Raw genomic sequence first — 20,494 nt, 5'->3', positions numbered from 1 at the left:
CTAAAGATATGACCAATTCCATATAAATTTCTACTAGCAACATCACCAAACAAGACAATCTTTCAAAAATTTACAAATGTACAATATATTTATAATATTAGTTTCAGACAGCTTCAGTGCAAAGATATACATATAGTACATCATGATAATTGTTCATAAAAATAGCAATAGGCATTTGTCAAAAAACAAGGCATAGTTTCAACATACATCTCCAGCCACTGACTAAGAGATGTATATATTTTTATAAAGCATTTGAGTGTGAACCTTACTCTTCTGTTTATAAAAAATATATGTGCAAATGGATGTGTCTAATTTTCCCTAAATCAGTTACCTAGTTATACCACAGAGTCCTCTTTAACAAGATTGGCGGTGTCTTTAAATGTATCCTCTGTTGCTGTATAAGCTAATGGTTGGTCTCTCTTCAGAGTAATCTTGGGAGGCAGTGAGGGAGAAGGGGTAGGGACATTTTCTGTGTCCTGTTGCTGTTCCTTTTGTTCCTTTTCCATCTGAAACAATAATCACAAAATCCCAGTTTACATTCTAATGTACAAAACATCCAACCTTAACTTTCAGAAATGTTTTTGTTTCAGCAAAATATTTGGATATTTATTTAAAGTCAAGTATCATGGTATAAGTTATTTCTGCAAGTCACCACCTGTAACAAAAATTAAATGCTAATTTCACCTCAGATGGTACAGCTGAGTAAATACACTACTACAAACTTGCTCCACACACTGGGACTTCTATTTTAATCCGTAATGTCAGGAGTAGCTTGGTAAGTCTACATGCACACACATGAACGTAGATAACATTGGCACTACTACTGTTTGTAAATAGTTACATTCATTAGTGTTGGGGAAATGAATCTCTGGCTTCCTGAACTCTCTCTCTCTCACCTTGTTCAAGCATTAGAAACCTAAATTTTTCACAAAAGGCAGCTATTTTTAGTCATGTGACTGTGGGGCTGATGTTCTTAAGTCAGCTAGGCCATCTGGAAATTTTAAACTGTAAGATGAAAAGGGCTGGAATTACTGGCTCAAGTCAGTAGAACTCCAAACCTTAATACCCAAGCCAGGGGAGAATTCCTCCAGCACACATACCACCTGCTGGCACACCATCTTAAAAGAACTGTATAGATGAAAAAAATGGGTCTGGTATAGAAACAGGGCTGCAGTATGCAGGGCTATTGAATTTTTCTGCAGTGCTGAAGCCAGGACTGAGAGGGCAGAAAGAGAAACTTCACTCCTAGTGCAGTACAATAGCCTTCCACTTGCACTGGGTCCCTGAGCTGAACTGGAATGCATGAGCAAGCTGAAACCAGCACCGGAGATCCTGGAGCAGGATCACACTTGGGCCACACAGTGCTTGGGCTGAGAAAGCAGAGATGTGGAAAATGCATCTGTGCTGCATGATCTGGATGCCTGCTGAGCACCTCATTCTGCATGAGACTTTATAACTTTTCTCAAAACCACTTCAGTCCTACCTTGACCTGGGCTGGAATTTCTGTGCTGCTTCACTTAGCAGCAGAATCTACCCATAATCTTTATCCTATGAAAGCAAGAAAAATGTCCAGCAGTACATTCGCTGAAAAATAGAATTATACAATATTAAGCAATACCTCTGCATATATTGGGTTTTCAAAATTAGTGTTTTGTTTCATTTTTCTCTTGAAGAAACTCCACTTTGATTCCTGAAACATAAAGATTATTAGAACTTTACACATTTTTCTCACAACAGCTCTGGAAATTGACATCACTGTTGCTGGATTTCATTTGCACTGACCACTAACTCAGTGATTTCAGCTGGATGTTCTTACATTGTCATGTAATTCTAAGCATGAGACCCAACTTTATTTTCTGCTAGATAACCACATGGGGCTATTTTACCTAAAGCAGCATCCATGAGGCTAGGTCAGAGGGCTTTTATTTATTTATTTATTAAAGTGACTAAATTAATTAATGGAAGTCTATCATTCCAGAAAAATAGGTCAAAGAGGAAAAAACTGTTGAAAACAACACAAGAGAAATTACTCTTCAGAGGAACATGAGACTACAACAACAGCTTGACAGAGCTGTCATTTCAAAGCTTATCAGAGGTGCTTTTTACTGCACAATGTGTGAAAATAGTCCTATAAACAAGCCACCATCAGCTCATTCATATGGATTTTAAGGCATAAAAATCTATCTTCCATGAATCATGACTAATGTACATGAGGCAATTCTTTGATCTTGGTTTTTAAAATGTCCTGCAAGAACATATAGAGCAATTGTCTTAAATGTCCTTGCTAGCACTTTTAAATATGGATAAAATTACAAATAAATGTGAAAAAAAAATGATGACAGTACAACGGCTAACTGTCTTATTTTAATTTTCTGTACCAAAAAAACCCTGTGTTTTCACCATTTTAAACCAAAATGTAATTTTTATTGGGTTTTATTTTCATACTGGGGGAGGGGGGGAAGAAAACAACCTTGTTGGCTTTTATTAAGGTATAATTCATTACAAATAATTGTTAAAAGTAAAGTCTTAGTTATAATAATTTCTGCTGAGGAGCAATGACAAGTTACAGCAGTTACATTACAATTTTCAGATTAGCACCTGCCTTCAAAATGAAGCACAACAAACAGTGAAAGGAAACTCTCTGTTCCAATGTATTCCCTTCAAAATAACTGGGTGGGCCAGGAAGAAGAGAGAGTTTAATCCAAATAGATCCTCACTGTGTGCCCTGGGCAATTCTGTGCTTGCACTGCTTTTCTTTTATCAGACTGTTCCTGACAAGCTCTTGCAAATCTTGTAAATATGGTCCAGTTAGTTCGACTTGATGCAGATTATGTGCCAACTCCATGGCATTATTTAAAGAGAACTGAAACTATATTGCAGCTTCCCTAACAATTCAGCTTCCCTGATTTGGAGCACAAAGCAAACAAGGCAGCTTTTTGAGCATTTCTGTGTCCTACCTGAGGTGCATCTGTACTCCGAGGGGGTTCCTTCGGACTAGCAGATATCACAGAGGCATACACAGGATTTTCAAAATTTTCGTTTTCCTCACTGCCAGCTGTTGCTACCTATAGGAAAAGAAGAAAAATCAACATTCTTCAAAGACGACAAGAAGATCATAAAGGAAAATGAAAGGTGAAAGTCAAGCGTAAGTTTCTCTTACATGTGTTGGACGAATGACTGTAACTGCACTTGCTGTGCTGGCTCCACCATCTCTGGTTGCATACATTGGATTTTCAAATGTGATTGGCTGTTTTCCTGACTCTACTGCAAAGTTTTCATTCTACGAAGGAAAAAGAACCAAAGCAATTGCACTGCAGTGCAATAAACACATCCATATTCCTAGGCCTTAATTTATAGTCCAATTCTTCATCTCAGGGAACAATGCATGTTTACTTTCACATAGGCTTAGACAATATCTACCATCCATTATTTTACTCTCTGACTTAGCAGGCTGGACCATTGATTGTTCCAATACTACCCCATTGGACAACATCCCCCCCACATTTCAATAACCGACTCAAAGTATTTTATTATGAGGAAAAATTACTCTCACAAGTCACACCTTCAACAGGGAAGAGATATCAAAGGAAGCACAATCCCAAAATAAATATTTCATTTTAGAGACTTCAAAATGACATATAAATTAATCAGCACTATCTGAAATATAAAATAATGGGGTTAATTCATTTTATCCCAGTAGGGAGATTGCTATGTTTTTTTGAGACAAAGCAGTTAAGTGCATCCCCTTAGTTATAACATTTGAGTTATGTCAGAAATAAAATGTTTCGCAGTTTTTAGCATATCTCTTATTATAAATCAATAATTTGCCCATGCATGAAGACCACTGTGTGGATAGCAGCTACCTCACACATCGTGCCAAAGCCTGAGCTGCAGCTATGGTACTCACAGCAGGTAGGCAAAGGCGCTGAATTAAGTATTTCTTAAGAAAATATTTAGTGCCACATAAGGATAGCCACCCAGGGCTAGCCAGCTTAACCATCAACAGGCAGAAGGGTAATAAAAGCAAAACCCCATCCAGGCTCACTTGTCTTGCTCCTTGTCACAGCCCCATCACAGGAATAGAGAGGAATAAGATGGGAATAGTACATCGGCTAGTTCTTTAAACCTGCCTCATTTCTACAAACTACTGCTTCATGCCATAAGGATTCAGGCTTTGTGCTGTCAGGGTATAGTTTTTTACCACACAGTGAACTCTTGCCAGCTCCCTCAAATTAGCCTAGCTTCACTAAGAACAGCCACACTGAAAAAATATCCCTCTAACATCTACTCATGCATATATGATATTAAAAAATTTTGGGAGGCACATCCCACAGTTCTTCCCTGCTGTGAACCAAACCCTTTGAATTCTTTCCCAGTGAACTATATAATTTTTTGTTTACACTCTGAATACATAGGGAGAATTAATGCCACTTAAGTAGAAATAGCCTGTATCCAGACCTGTTAATAGCAATGTAAAAACTGCATCAGTTGGACTTCAGTATGTCAATATTAGGCCAGAAAATGGAGAGTACAGTAAAGTTTTTCATGCATGAAAAAGATCTGAGGTAATATTCAAACCTAAAGCTATTTTTCCAGCATTTACTGAAATGTTCATATGGTAGTTTCATTACACAAGCTGCTTAGTTTTAACAAAGAGCGTGTTTCTTCATCTAGAAAAAGGTCATATACATATATTATGAGCTTATCTTCACTAGCTGTTTCATTTCATATTAATTTCCTGTCAGTTAAGTCTGTATCTCTAACTTTAAAAGTTTAGGGAGTTTCCAGCATAGACTTTGCAGCAAGTGCTTATTATTCAAACATACCTGTGATTTCTTTCCTATAAGTAAAAATCTGTGGTACATTGTACTTGTGGTAAACAGGGCAATATTTTTTGCTTGGAAAAACTATACAGTGTAGGAAACATAAGGATGTGCTCTTTCTCAGATGTGCATAACAAAACATGTATGATGTCCCCAAAACTATTAAACATTATTTTGTTTAAACTTTGTTTAAAATAAGAAACTGTCCGATTTACAATTTGTTGTGCAAAGTAGTGTATCCTGTGGTTAGGCTTGAGTTTTGCCTCTGAAGTTTCTAGCATACAGTCTGAATTTGAAAACCACACATTTTGACCTGTTCTGTGGAACACAAAGGCCCTCAAAAAATTCATTGTTACAATATTTTCATTTGCCTATTCATTCCTTGTATATTCCATGAATATGCTGAAATAGGAAAGGGGGTAATTGATTTAATTTCTACCATATAAATCTTGAGACAAGTCACATTATTTTGAAGAACAGCTTGCATTTGTCCTTGCCTTCAATTTACAAAAATCTATTTCAGGAAATTATCAATCAGTATTCACTTCTTTTTCTAGAACACATTTATTATCTCACTACCTTTTTTACATAAAATACTTCCCTCTATTAGCTAAAAATTACATTAAAAGAAAACAATTTTAAAAAGTAATCCCAGAACTAAAGCTTACCATTTGCATTGCTCTGTCTATAGCAGAGTCTCCTCCAAAGCAAGAGACTCCTATGTCCATACTCACATCTGCTCCAGATCGGAAAGTTACCCCATTGCTATTTTCAGTAGATTTTACAAGACTGCTTAAACTACAAAAAAAAAATTCAAAAAACAAAACAAAACAAAAAAAACCACCAGATTATACAGAACAAGAGCTTATAAAACATATTCTTCTAGTTGAAGCGTAGTTATCACTTGGAAGTTTTGCTGGCCATAAGCAAGCTAGCAAGGGCACCAGAAGTAGTATTCCTGCATTAGTTTGACAGTTTTGTTTAACCTAACTTAGCCTATTCAGAATGATTTCAATTATCTTTATAGTGGGCTCATGTAGATATCAAATGAACTCAATGAATTACAACTCCTTCAAATTTACATACATTTTGACTACTCCTACTTCAGTGTTGATTTAGAGACAAATGCACGAATCCGCTGAATTACTCAAATTCATTGAAACCAATTTTAAATAAATGCAGCTGAAATGGCATACAAATTTGTGGCTGTAATTCTGACACCTATACTAAAGATGTTTATGCATGCAAATCATGAAGACACCCACGTGGAGGATGCTGCTCTCATGTAAGTAAATGTTCAATCTCCATATAGATTCACAGTATCCACAAGTGCACATTAGATTTGCATGAGAAATATTGGAAATGAGCTGAAAGAATCCTATTCTTTTGAGTCAGGCTCAAAATAATAGGAGCAGTGAAATATAGCATCAAGTAGCCAAATATAGGACCTTCTGCACAGAACTCCGAGCATGCAACTCTCCAAAAACATGCAACTACAAATACACTGCAGGGTTAACCTTCAAGTTCATTTTGTCAAATTTGCCTAACCTGAAAGTAGACAGAAGCATTGAAATAATCTTTCTGTTTGTGTGTCCTCATTGGAGCTGGCTTGTGCTAAAATTCTTGCCTACAGCTGGTGTGTTGTGTACACACTTTACCAGTTGGCCCCATAAGCAACAGCTGATTCAGTTTTCAAAAATTTAAGTATTAGCTATGATTTCTGCACTTGGATAAGTCCCATGATAATGGTAGCATCTAAGCTATAGCTTGAGTTAACCCTACAGTAAAGGTATGAGTTAACAGTTTGAAGAGGAATTGAGCAACGACAGCAATAAGGCAAATTCATGGCAGAAATGGAAACTGTGAATCCTCACAGACAAAAAACTTGACATCTCCATTTTACATCGCCTCATAACTTATATCAGAAGTATTGCTGTACAGTAAAGTTCAAGTCAGTGCACTAAAATTTCTACTTGGTCCCTATCTGACAATGCAGAAAAATTCCATTCAAGATAGCAGGAAACGGAATTTCAGTGAACAGCTTAGAGATCTCTTACAAACTCTTTGTCCTGCAGGATTGATCTGCACAAAAATTTTGTCGCAATTCAACTAAGCCAAGTTGCAGATAAATTAAATTAGTTCAGTGTAAAGGAAGCAGTTATAGCTACATCCACATTACTGATTACAATAATTTACACTGATTTAACAGCTACTACTGTGAAGCCGGTGCAAAGACTATAAAGATGCAGCTTTATGCCTTTAAAAACACTAAATTGTCCTAAAGCTAAAAAAAATTTCAAAGCATCATATTCTGACATCTTTAAAAAAAATTAAAATCATTAGATATATTTTTTCTTCATCTTTCTTTGATTTAAAACATCAAATATTTTTAAATGATACTTCACAAAGCTCATTTTCACTGGACCGTATGAGTGTCAGGAAAGCAGGAACCTACAAAAAGTCCAGATTTCTCAGGCACTGGAAACAGACATAAGTTCACTAAACATGCCCCATATTATTTTTAAACAGATGAATACAGTGTTGCAGACAAGCTAATTTCAATGTTAAAAAGATCTCTTTACCAGAATCATTTTCTGACAAAGTCTTATAAAAAATTAGAACATATGTAACTATGGTCTTTTGCATCTTTTTGAACTGAATATCCAGTTCCAGATCTGGTAAGTAGTCTTCCATATTGCTCATAATTTAAAAGCTAATTTAAGAAGAAAAATATAAGTAGAAGAGTTTTACAATAGTCCTTTGTTACAGAATAATGATCAGCTATGATATTGCTCGGAATCAAAAATCCTCTGGAATTGCTGCAACATTGCACTTCCCATATTCCAAAAGAATGGGCACAAGGCAAACAAATCAGATTTTTCAGAAATATTTAGGAACAAACATACATTTCAGTGCACAGACATTCCAGCTATGAAAGCCTTCAAAACATACCTTGGTAGTTTGGGAAGCACTGGTAAAAGGGAGCCTGTTCGTCTGTAGTTACAAAAGCCTCCAACCGCCAACACTCCAATTATTACGATTAGTACGACTGTCAGCAGCGCTGCTACTGCTGCTATCAAAGACAGAAGAACAAGCAAACATTTAAGTAAGCATAGTTCAGTGTAAAAAAGATACCAGAAAATTATAAGCTTGACCCTGAACAGGTATAATAGTTGGGCATTATACATTCCTTCGCTCAAAATATCAAGTGTAATATATACTTGAAGCTTACTTGTTCCAGGAGGCACTCCCTTTGACAATCCTATTTCACAGTAATTCCCAGTATAGCCATAAGAACACCTGTAAATGCAAGGACAGCTGACTGAATGGCTTCTATCAAGTCTAGGATCTCAGCTTCATTATTATATTCTGTAATGTTTATCTACATGCCATAAATTTTAACTCCGTACTCAGTAATTATATATTTCACTCACTGCAAAGATAATATGTCTGATATCTTCACAGAATTAAAAGTGGAAATAAAAAGTGCTAAGTCAGAAAACTAGTCACTGAAGTCAAAAGATTTGCTTTTGCAGAGCATTGGTGGCACCTACTGGCTGTTCCAAGATACATTTACAAAGCACCTCCATTGTTAAAATTTTTTGTAAAATTGTGTGGTTTTGGGGGTTTTTTTCCAAACTGATGCATTTACATTGCTTATTTGCTGACATTTTTGTGTGTATATGTGTTTTTCTGTGACTGTTGCAAACATGCTACTGCAGATGTATGACATCTTCTGAAGCATTTACAACACATTTCAAAGAGTTTAATTGTTTTGTGAGACTAAATCAACACAACCTGGCCCAGGACTCCCTAACAACATACTGACTTACTTGCATTTTGGAAGATCACTTTCATCTATATAGCATGTTCCTCCAAACATACACCTGCATGCTGGTGGCATTGTGGGAGGGGATTCAATAGCTGCAAAATTTGAAAGCCACATACGTGTTACCAAGACATCTTCAACAGAAGAAATACTACTATAGAGCATTTTATTTATCTCTATCGAACTTGCATATGCAAACTCACAGGCTACTTTTCAGAAGTTTTGCTTTTAATAGCCCAGGTGCCTGTTGTTCTTATGTTTATTTTTCTGCAAAATTAGCTTATTTTAATTGAAGTTCCTGTTCTTGGAAGATAAGTAGGTACAGACAACTCAAAAGCTGTATGTCCCATCACTTTCTTTTGCCCATGTAATGCAGCCCACCACCACCCTTCAGACCTCTCAGTTCAGAAAGCAGCAACGCTATCTCCTTTGCCCAGGCTCTTCCATCCAAACAGCAGGAAGTTGCACAGAGGGGTACAAACTGTGATACATCTTCATCTTATGAAGAAAAACAGTGGATGGCAATGCACATATAAGAGGGCTCTCTAACTCTCATACATCCTGACAGTGAGAATGAGAGAAACCCAAAGTCCTCAGAGTTTTCTGTCAGTACAGAGCACAAGCTGGCAGCTTAGCACCAGGTAGCGCAGAAACCTGTTTCTCATTATGCCAGTGTCACAGCTGCACTCCAGGAGCCCTGAGGTGCCCAAGTGGCAACACTGCCTGAGCTGGCCCAAACAGAGACCTACAAAGGTTTTGATGTTTGATATTATTCTAATGCTGAGTCAAGTGAGATAAGATTAAAAAAAAAAAAAAAAAAAAAAAAAAAAAAGTGAATTTTCTCGAAGTTCCACTAGCCTCCAATAAGAGCTCAGGATATGCCGTCAGAAATGAGTAGTTATGTAGGAAAAGCTCTGGAACTTAGACATAATTATATGCTATAAATTAAGAATGGACTTTGACAGCCTGTCTTACACTGATACTTTTGTCATAAAATTTTTATCAGCCAGAAGTTGCTGGCTGATAACATGTTGCTACAACATTCCTTACAGGTAAAACTCCCTTCAAGTAAACGGGGTAGAAAAAGGGGAAGTGCAGAGGTCTCACTGTGTTTCTCAGTAGCTGCAATATGGGGAGAGGACCAAATAAACGATATGTATATACAAAAGCTAAGTTTGGTCACTCCATTAATTATGGCAGTCCCAGTTCACTGGCTAAAAAATTTGCTTAAAGTCAAGACATAAACTGAAAAAAAATAGAGACAGCACTGTCTATCCTATTTGCTGTCTTCTCTTTTTCTTCAAAATAAGGTCAAGCACAGTTTTCTTAATTCCTGGACATTTTATGTAAATCAGTTTCAGCAAAGAATAACAAAAGCAGCATCCTCAGAGAAATAAGCAGCAAGTAGCAAATGCTAGTGCTATTGATACCTAATTTAAAGATGTATTGCACCCTTCCATTCACTATTGTATCATATTGCTAGCTCCTCTTTCTGCCACTCACACCTTGTGGCGACAGGAAAGAACATTAACAATTATTGAGAAAATGTAATTTAAAGGTAAGGCAGTGTAAAAATTTATTATATTTTCTCTTTTAATGCAAAAAGAAGATAATTTAGAAAAGACTAACAATAGAAAAAATACCAGAAATAATGTTATAAAGCATAACTTTCTAGAGATAAGTTGCAAGGACAAGTACAAGGACACCTGGCTACCACCCACATCACTGTGAGATAAGAATGCAGACTCTTAGCTAGAGAAATAGAAATCCTGCAGAGGTATGCTCTTTCTTCTCAGGAAAGGCTGAGCTATTCTATTTTATTGGCACTCCTGGAAGCACTGTGGGAGCTCTGCTGCAATGCAACAACCAAGCACTAATTTCTAGTGCGTAAAAAGCTTTCCAGCATATGATAATTACCTAGAAGTTATCTCTGTTCACACTGTGAGTTCTGTAAGCTTTGTTTCAAGTTTCTATTGTATTCTATTATACTGATCAAACAATACCTTGTAGAGAATTGTAAACATTAATTGTAAACTATAATTTTTCAGAAATGCTCTAGTTCTGAAATTGATGCATTTTAAAAAATTAAACTAAAATATTTTGTAATTTCAAAACAAAAGTCAGAAACTGTAACCAATTTTGCAGCTGGATCTGGACTGGTTGGAGTGATGTCTCTGAAAGAGGGCAGATTTAGATTAGATATTAGGAAGAAATTTTTCACTGTGAGGGTGGTGAGACACTGGAACAGGTTGCCCAGGGAAGTTGTGGATGCCCCATACCTGGAGGTGTTCAAGGCCAGGCTGGATGAGGCTTTGAGCAACCTGATCTAGTGAGAGACGTCCCTGCCCACAGCAGTGGGGGTGGAACTCAATGACTTTTAAGGTCCTTTCCAACCCAAACCATTCTATGATTCTATGATCTATATCAATTTTACAAATGACATGCAAAGAGATTAGATGAAATGCACAAGGTGATCACAAATCAGCGATGGCTCAGAATAAAAACCAGATGTCCTGACTTGCCAACATCTATTACATCAGCTAGCTCATCCTTCCATATTTCTAATTCAGTAATGCATTTGCATTCCTAAAGAAAAGCTTCCTGTGCTTTCAATTCCAGTTTGACATACTATTCTACCTGCATCACACTCTGTGCTGCTGCCTTCTATGAATCGAGTCCCTTGAGGACAAGAGCAGGTGTACCCTCCTGGTCTCAGCAAGCAGAGGTGGCTGCAGACATCTTTACAAGGATTAGGCACTGAAAAAAAAGTGATAGAGACAGTTGAAGAAGCAATGCAGCATATTCCTGAGGCAAGACAGGGCAACTCTATAGTCAGTAGTGTATCTCATCAGTATCACACACCAAAAATGTGAACAAGTCTAGATCCATTTTGTTTAAAACAGCTGATGCCCACATACCACATTTATCTCAAAATCTTCTCTCTGCCTGTTCTTACATTCTTAAGAGACAGACCTTAGTGGTTGGGAGGCAATGTAGCACCAAGAAGAAACTGAGCATCTCCAAGCAACATGGAGCTTTCTGATTCTGAAAGCTAAAACACCTTTAAAGAGGGGTATGCTGGATGTTCCTCAGGACATCCTCCCATGTGATTACTGTGGACATGTCATAGCCGAAATATTGCCCTTGGAGGCAGTATTACATGGCCAGCACTTTGTATGTTACCAGGATAAATTCATATTGTGACTGCCACCTCTATGACAACTCCAAGATGGAGTGGAAGGAGAGGGTCATACTTAGAGAACTAAAAGACTCTAAAGAGCAGTGTGTGGTCTTCCACTGTCGGTTTAGGAAGAAATCCTTTACTGTGAGGGTGGTGAGACACTGGCACAGGCTGCTCAGGGAAGCTGTGGATGCCCCATCCCTGCAGCTGTTCAAGGCCAGGCTGGAGGAGGCTTTCAGCAACCTGGTCTAGTGGAAGGTCCCCCGCAGCAGGGGGATGAACTAGATGATCTTTAAGATCCCTTCCAACCCAAACCATTCTATGATTCTGTGATTTCACTTTGGGTATGCAGAAAGTCCTTGCCAGCCTGTACTCCATTTTTAGGTTTTCAGAAATGAATATTATCACATACTGACAGACACACTACCAGGAGATTACTAAACTCTTTGAAGACATCAGTACCAGCTTCAATCTCATAGCAAGGAGCGGGTCGTCAGGATGCCGATTACCTACCTGACTGATTGTATCTGTGCTGGTGATAGATGCGCACTTGAGTAAGCCATGGATTTACGGTCAGCACTTTCACTTTTTCTCCACTTCCAAATTTATCTTTCTTCCAGACTTCTCCTCGTTCTTTAGCTATCCAATATAAATGGCCTTCAAAGACATCAAGGCTGTATGGACTGCTTACTTCTCAAAGGAACCAAACAAGAGATTGTCAGCAAGCAAATCTCTACCAAAAGCAATAAAACTGCTGTTCTTCTTCAGCTTAAGTATATTACCCAATCCCTTAATTTTAAGACATTTGCAGCTATATATATACATCCTCATGTGCCTGACCACTTCATGCCACTGTACTTGCAGGCTGCTTAATAATATACATAAAAAAGCAAGAATCTGATTTTCTACATTGTCCTTTATTTGGGTCATGTAAATTACCCTCAGGGAATCTTAGTCAACAGGCATCATCATCTCTGAACTTGGTGTGCCATTTACCCCCACATAAAGGAGGATAAAACACTACCAAGACTTACTCTTTGAAAAGCTCCTGAACCTAGCCCCACTTGTGAAGCCCAAGTGATTGTTAGCATACATCTTGCTTGCTATTATATTAATTGTGTAAGTTCTTACCTCCATGCAATACTATGGTCCTGTCTGTCCCATCAGGTCTCATGGATTCAATAATATTTTCTTTAGAATCACTCCAATAGATCCTATCATTGTTCAAATAATCAATAGAAAGTCCTGTTGGCCAGCCAAGGTCTTCAGAGACCAGAGTTTGTCTTTGTTGTCCATCCATCCAGGCACATTCAATCTTTGGCTGCCTTCCCCAGTCAGTCCAATACATGAGCCTCAAAGCACAGAAGCAGGATTTAATACAGTTTAGAATTTGGTTACCATGATTACCCTTCGGAGTTTCATGGAAAAGATCAGTTGTGGAACATAAAACAGTTCAGCAATCTATGTTTTGCAGATGTGATCACAAAAGTCACAGAAAGTTCACTAAACAAGCTTGTTTCAAGTACAGAAGACAAATATCAAAAGAAGAATGTTTGCATCTTGTGTCCTGATTTGGAGAGAGAGTAGTTGTAATGACAGTTTCTCCATCTCACTGGAAGAAAAATGACTGTGAACACTGAACACCCATTAGTCACAATAAAGCTGCAGAGCACAGGTGACTTCAGGGTGCCATGCTGCTTCACTCCAGCCGAGAGAAGCACATATCATCACTGAAAGAGTGATCAGGCATTGGAACAAGCTGCCCAGGGAAGTGGTGGAGTCACCATCCCTGGAGGTGTTCAAGAAAAGTGTAGATGTGGTGCTTAGGGACATGGTTTAGTGAGTTAGGTGGTGTTGGGTTGACAGTTGGACTTGATGATCCTTGAGGTCTTTTCCAACCCTAATGATTCTATGATATCGCGATATCTGGTGATCCATCATATAATACAAGAAGTAGTAAGCACAGCTGTTGAATGTACCAGTGCATTTACATTGCCTTCCACTGTGGAGGCTATGTCTGTATTGCTTGGAGCTGGTAAGAGACATTCCCACCAACTCCCCTGTTTCAGTAGTAACAGAGAAATCCAGTGGGCAAACAATACTGTAGAAAGGAGATTTTTATTTGACTTACCTGTTGTTGTCACCAACACAAGGACCCATATGAAATCTAATCATAAAATACTTTCCCGTTTACACAAGTTTCCTAACATCAGTAAAGAGAAACTCCAGAAAGCATGCCCTTAGTCTTTGCTGTAAAGTTTACCATTGCAGGTTTTTTGGTATTGAATACCATTGCAAATAATTCCTGGAAGTCCTGTAGTACTTACCCACGTTTTGGATTGACAGCAATAGCTGCTGGTTGATCCAGTAGAGAAAAGATAAGCCATTTTCTGTACCGTCCATCTAACTTTGCCACCTCTATGCGATTAGTCCCTGCATCAGTCCAGTAAAGATGTCTGAATCACATAAAACACAAAACATTCCAAAAATAAACAGTTTATACTTCGGAGAGAAATTTAAAAAAAAATATATTTTTGATAAGAAAAGATATATCAAACCCAAACAAAATTAGTATAATGAAGCTGCATTGATTACATCTGAACTTTTTCAGTCTGGAACATACAGACCCTGAATACAGGTGAGTTTAGCAAATGTGATCTATCGGCTCACTAGTTTTCTCCTCGACAAAGTTCCTGCAGCTGCCTCTATTCCCTGTCAAACCATCTTCATTAAAAGGCTACTGAGAACTTTTGTTGTTACTTTTAAGCACCAGAGGTGGCTAATAAACATCTTTTAAGATCCCATTTTCGAGGAGACAGTGAGGTTCATTACAAATAAAAATTTATTTACCATGTAATTTATGTGGCAACTCTGACGGCATCCAAGCTTATTAGTCTGCAGCTCCTCTCTATACTTTTGTCTTCTGACAGAGATGCTAATGAATAAATTGTTACCACATCAGACGCAAATGCTTTTAGTCCTTACAAAAAGGGCACTCAAGTCTACTCTTCCTTGAATTTTGCTTATATTTATCATCACGGCTTTACTATTTTTTTCACCTTAGATAATAAACATACTCATTATTACACACTCACTAATCACACAGTGCCTTCTGATGGAATAAATTATCTCATAATTGGCTTGAGAATGTGAGAAAATACTGTCATTCCTCTTTTGCAGATGGGCAGAAGGACTAAGTGTCTCCAACTACGTGTATCAGTTTTTATATCATGTGCAGACACCTAAATACATTTTTTTTAAAATATGTTTCAACATTGTTCTGGAATCAGTGTAACACTACATTTGAAGTGCTGAAGTAGCCTCACTAGGATGTTGGTGATATATATCCTTTGTTCTTGCTCTCATGACCACATAGATTTGTGAATAGAAATTCAGACACTCCCATCTGCCCTCAGAGACATTTGGTTTTCCAGGTGGTCTGCAGTTCACAAAGCAAACAGCAAAATAACCTGAATGTTGAAGGCTAATCCAGACCTTAATGCATCTATCTCGTATTTTAAAACTGCTGGAAGGAAAGATGCAACTTTCCACTTCCTTTTTTCCATCATGACTGGCACAATTTTTCAGGCTAATGAATAATTTCAGCCATCCGGACTCCATCCTGCTCTAGAAATCAGGGTGACATACTGCATGAGCAACTCCATAACTCATAGGACACAACACTTAACACAGCATACGTCACCTAACACAAAGAGTCTAGGTAATGAAAGCTATACATATCAGGCCCCAAAACAGAAAAAGTCTTTTCCCAATCTTTGCCTACTCAAACAATAGATTTTTGAAACATTAGAAAAAAAAAAAGTCTCTATTGCCACAAACACAATTCAGAGTTAAGTGCTACCTAGCCGCAGCCCAGATCTTAAGCACCTTCGAATTGTATTTTGATTGAGGATGTAAAAGGTAAACAGTATTCATCCACCTGGTTGATAACCACGTGGCAGAGGGGAAGCAGATAGCAAAGCTCCTTCTTTTATTTTTCAGCTTTCCAGAAACATCATGCTTTACTATGATCCATCCTTCTTCTTCACCCTATTGACTACACTACCAGGAACATCCAAAATTTGTCAACAGTGTTCAGAAGATTGACTCATCTCTATAACATCTGTCCACTCAGCTTCAAACAGAATCCTGACTACATTTCATAGTGTCTATCTACAAACATCAGGATCCTCTCAACATTATACCAAATAGAACTACAGCTATGCCTGTCCACCACATCCTTTAACAGTTACATTGCGAATAAGAAATGACACCACTGACATCAAACTGCCAAAAGTCATGCCCAACCTTCTCCCAGCTCTTCTCCAAGAGAGGGAAAATAAGCAGTGATCTCATGATTTCTAGGATTAAGTTTAAAAATTGCAATGTTTTAGCCTAAAAATTCCACAGCCAACAAGAAGGAGAAAAAAACTCTGACACCCAATTACAAAAAAGTAACAATTTTCTGAGAAAACACATATATTCATCAGACTTCAGAGCTGCTTCTGATTAGCTCATGCAGCACAAGGCTGGTAAGAAAGTAGCAAAGATAGAAGACAAATTCTGTTATGGATTAGGGAGGTCTCTTTCCCACAGCAGAGAAAGCTTGTTCCCTGGACCTGACCTGAGTCCTTGAAGAGGAATCCATCTTACAGGAAGGCCAGTGTTATTATCACTTTACTGATGCACAACTGATCTGCCAGTTGTGGAGTAATGCAAGTTTCCTCAGAGAATACATCATGCAGTCAGCAACATGCATTTGACCTATTAACCTGCTGTCTGGGCAAACAGAGCTTACTATATTCTCCTGAACTACCTCAAGAATAGATATCTTCAGAGATAGTTCATAAGGAAGAAGAAAGTCGATTTCGTATTGCCTGATCAGACCCTTGCCACATTCAACGTACAGCATTTTTCTAGCTTTTCAGTGCACTTACCTTCCAACCCAGTCAACAGCTAACCCATCAGGATTAACTATGTATTTCAGATTCAAGTCAACTTCCTTTGTAGGATTGTTCCTACTGCTGTCAAATGTGGGCAGATAAGCACGTTTAATGGCTCCAAACTCAGAACCCTGTCCCAGAATGCTGAAGTACACAATACCTTCAAAAAAGATTAGAAAGATAATTTTTAATGTCTAGTTATTCCATATTTTTGGAAAATTCTAATATTTCTGAGGCTCTTAAGTGAAGATACCAGACCCATTTATGCATGAATAACACAGAGTCATCTGCTCAATTAAATTAGTGTTAGTGTGTAAATTTTTAAGCCATTCATCACAGGTAAGATGCATACCTAAAATCATCTTGATCTAGATTATCAAGAAATATATATTTTTCAAGAGTAGAAGGTCTTAGCTTTGAAGTCTTTGCACATGAATTTGATACTAATTTAGATTCTCACTACCCTAAGGAGCAAGTATGGCCCAGGGCACTAGCCCTGTGAAAAAGGCAAAAGCAGGGAGTCCGATAAAGAGGCAAAGGTAGACGCTAATATAGTTTTTTTTTGTGTAAGGATTAGTTCTTGCAAGACTTGAACCAAGTTTGAGGACTGGCAGAGGCAGAAGAAAAGGAAGGGGTTCACTTATAGCAATCCTCTACTACTGCATAATCCTAAAGAGCCACAATTCCACAGTTGAAGTCTCACCAAAACAAAAGGAAAAAACCAACAGAAGCTACCTACACTAAATTAAAGCACTGAAGGGAACCACACTGATGCTGCAGAATGAGTAGAGCGCAAGGACACATTCAACGAAGACCTGGCCAGTTAATCTAATTTGATTTTGATTTCCAGCATAAATTAAATACCTATGCTGCAGAAAAACATTTTTAAACCAACCATTGCACGGTTGAGTATTAATGTTCTACACATACTCACTCAGGCCTATCCCTTCAGGGTCCCAATCATAATCCAGAGCTTGGATACGCTCCTGGTTATCAATATAGTCAGAGTACTGTTCTGATGAGATATTGTATCTTCGAATCCGCACATTATCTGGCAGCAGTAACAACGGAGGATTACCTGGGAAACAATAATGGTTTTTACTTTCATGTATTTCTCATTTTAGAAGAAACAGATCAGAGTCACTTCTGGTCAAAACTAAACTGGGGTTTTCACAAGTTCCGTTTGAATAAGAAACACAAGGAACACAGGGCCACTTTTAAAGCTTCAGATCTATTCAAACTGCTTGGTTTTGCAAAATTCATTAAAAACTCTGAAAATGCTTACAGCTGAGGACAGTATTATCCTTTCACTACAGATTTTGTGCAGTACTGATCATTAAGGGATAATTCCTTAAAAATTCTTAAACATTACAGTGTTGGCACATCAGCACCTCACATCTCAAAAATAGAATGCCGCTATACACTATGCAATTCAGCTCCCCACCTCAAAGTATGGGAAACAATTTTGAAAGTACAAATAAATAGCTGCTGCCTTGAGCCAAGACCTGTCAGTTCTTCTGCCTGAAAGTCTTTAAATCCTAATGTCTCCATATTCAGATGAATGCTCTCCTATCCAGCCACAGACTATTTTGGGGTTAGCCTAAATACTGTAGTAACTTGACTACAGGGAGTGTCAGTCCTACACATCTCATTTTGCTGGTGAGAAAATTGTTCAGCCCTTTTGTTAAGGACAATGTCCAGTTGGGAGTCATGGATTTAAATCCTAGGCCTTCTTCCAGAGAAGAAGTTCTCCTACATTAATCACATCTTCACAGAGACAATGAGAAATGCCAAAGCATTCACCTGAGAAAGGAAAATCTCATTTACCAGTGCCTTTTCCAACTAATAATCCTCAGTTTCCTATGAAGTGTGTATTTGAACACAATCCCTTTCCCTCTAAGTCACACCTAACCTAACAAGTGACTCTAATGAACATACAATTCAATGCAGAAATTGACAGTATTTCCAATACATATACTATTACAGGAAAAAAGGGGACCTAATATTCTATGTGTGTTCTGAAAATGCCTACTGATCAGTCCTGCAGCAGACACAAGCAAAGGAAGCCCTCATTTATAAGTGCTGTGAGCTTGTACAAAGAGTGGTAGAGTTTTGGGCGTACAGAGAAGTAGAACTTTAGGCACAACAGATTTCATTATGTTATCAGCTACAATCACGTTATCTTCTGTCACCTGGCCTTGAAAACTTTGGGTGTCCAGATGCTTCCTGAATAAAGCCTATAAAGAAGGATTTCAAAGAACTAGATTTCTAACACAGGCACGTAATGAGTCAGCGAGGCAGAACCTCATGTAAATGCCCCTTTTTATTTCCAGACTCATGCTTAACAGTAAATATTTGCTGAATTAGGCCCCTGGACTGGAAACCTGGAGACTTGGTTTTCTTGTATCATTTCTCATATTACAAATAATTTTTAGGTTTCAAAACCTCCAGCAGCACACAGTTTTGGTCACAGGCATTCTGTTCTGAGGATTTTACTATTTGACTAGGCACACTGCATTTCTATCTTGTACCTCTTAAAGCTGTTAAAGTGTAAGTGTTTTTCTAAACACAATGTTGTTTCTGTCTACTGCTGCATTATTACTTTTTTCTATTTTCTTGAGCTCTTTATTATTACTACTCTATTACTATTATTTTCTGAACCAACTCTCTACCTATTCAATGACTGTCACACACTGTAGTCACTCCACTGAGGTATGATAGAAAGCTAATGATTGACATTAAACATTTGCCTAAGTCCTTCTGTTTGTGTTCATTGGTCCACGAACAGTGAATGGCAGTCTATCATCAAACTGCCTTTCATTTGTACCAGTTTAATGCAACTTTCTTCTGATGTATTATTTTGTTGAGAAAACCTACACTTCAGGAACAGGCAACATTAATTTTCTTCAGATGACAACCACAGGATAAGCAGGTTTTTGTTTGCAGAAAATTTCAGGAGAAAGGCAGGCATCCAAATCAAGAAATTATTTTTAAAGTTTACAATTGAAAGCAGAGATGAGCACTTCTATTCTTGATTGTGGAACGGGTGGAATACGCAGATAATATTATGTTACAGAATACAGTTTGGCTTTCATTATCCCCTTTGTAAAAAAAGAGAGGATTATATTCATATAAGTTGCTGTACTCCACTTGCTCCGTACAGATAGCAATCAATCCTGCTATCAGTTAACATACCATTAGCTGCGCACTGTTTTCCTTGTTGATCACCCACAGACCTGAAGCCATCTGCGCAGAAACATTCATAGCTTCCTTTGGAATTCTTGCAGTCCTGGGTGCATGTTCCAAAGATTTCACACTCATTGATATCTAGACATAAGTAGAGAAGATACCTAGAGCTTAATCTCTTTCTTCCACATGCTGGTCACCTTTACTTGATGAAGTGGTAGGTTTGTCCCTTCCCCACATACTCTAAAAGATCAGTGACCTAATAAGTGATCTTTAACATCAGCATCTGTTATCTAACAGAACTCCTCATCACTCATCTGCTGTTTAACATGTCTTAACTACAGATTGCTAATAACTCCATTGCTCCTGTTTATCAGATTGCTTTTCAGAGACATTTTTGAGCATGTATTTTTGTGTTAAATCAACAAAGAAAGACAAAAGATGAGGCATGACTACAATGAGATGCAAGAGCAAAGCCTTCTTGAAATGCTGAAGCAAAGATACCTAGTCCTCAGAAACAATATCAGCAGGA

The 20,494-nt window shown here is 37.8% G+C and overlaps 1 protein-coding gene across 1 annotated transcript in view; it reads right to left on the bottom strand.

The window, feature by feature from the left end:
* Nucleotides 1-335: 335 nt before the first annotated feature.
* Nucleotides 336-20,494, bottom strand: part of LRP2 (low density lipoprotein receptor-related protein 2) — a 120,915-nt gene continuing 100,756 nt past the window's right edge. Inside the window, exons 65-79 of the mRNA XM_010085835.1 lie at nucleotides 19,972-20,103; nucleotides 17,711-17,854; nucleotides 16,771-16,936; nucleotides 14,161-14,289; nucleotides 12,965-13,185; nucleotides 12,347-12,523; nucleotides 11,290-11,409; nucleotides 8,657-8,747; nucleotides 8,056-8,123; nucleotides 7,776-7,893; nucleotides 5,492-5,621; nucleotides 3,161-3,280; nucleotides 2,958-3,065; nucleotides 1,619-1,690; nucleotides 336-497 (exon numbers count right to left, since the gene is read on the bottom strand). Coding sequence (XP_010084137.1) covers nucleotides 336-497; nucleotides 1,619-1,690; nucleotides 2,958-3,065; nucleotides 3,161-3,280; nucleotides 5,492-5,621; nucleotides 7,776-7,893; nucleotides 8,056-8,123; nucleotides 8,657-8,747; nucleotides 11,290-11,409; nucleotides 12,347-12,523; nucleotides 12,965-13,185; nucleotides 14,161-14,289; nucleotides 16,771-16,936; nucleotides 17,711-17,854; nucleotides 19,972-20,103 — 1,958 coding nt within the window. The remainder of the gene's footprint in view (nucleotides 498-1,618; nucleotides 1,691-2,957; nucleotides 3,066-3,160; nucleotides 3,281-5,491; nucleotides 5,622-7,775; nucleotides 7,894-8,055; nucleotides 8,124-8,656; nucleotides 8,748-11,289; nucleotides 11,410-12,346; nucleotides 12,524-12,964; nucleotides 13,186-14,160; nucleotides 14,290-16,770; nucleotides 16,937-17,710; nucleotides 17,855-19,971; nucleotides 20,104-20,494) is intronic.

Source organism: Pterocles gutturalis, unplaced genomic scaffold, assembly GCF_000699245.1.
Source record: "Pterocles gutturalis isolate BGI_N339 unplaced genomic scaffold, ASM69924v1 scaffold6981, whole genome shotgun sequence".
In the NCBI taxonomy this organism is placed as follows: Eukaryota; Metazoa; Chordata; class Aves; order Pterocliformes; family Pteroclidae; genus Pterocles; species Pterocles gutturalis.
This window is presented reverse-complemented; position numbering and strand designations above follow the sequence as displayed.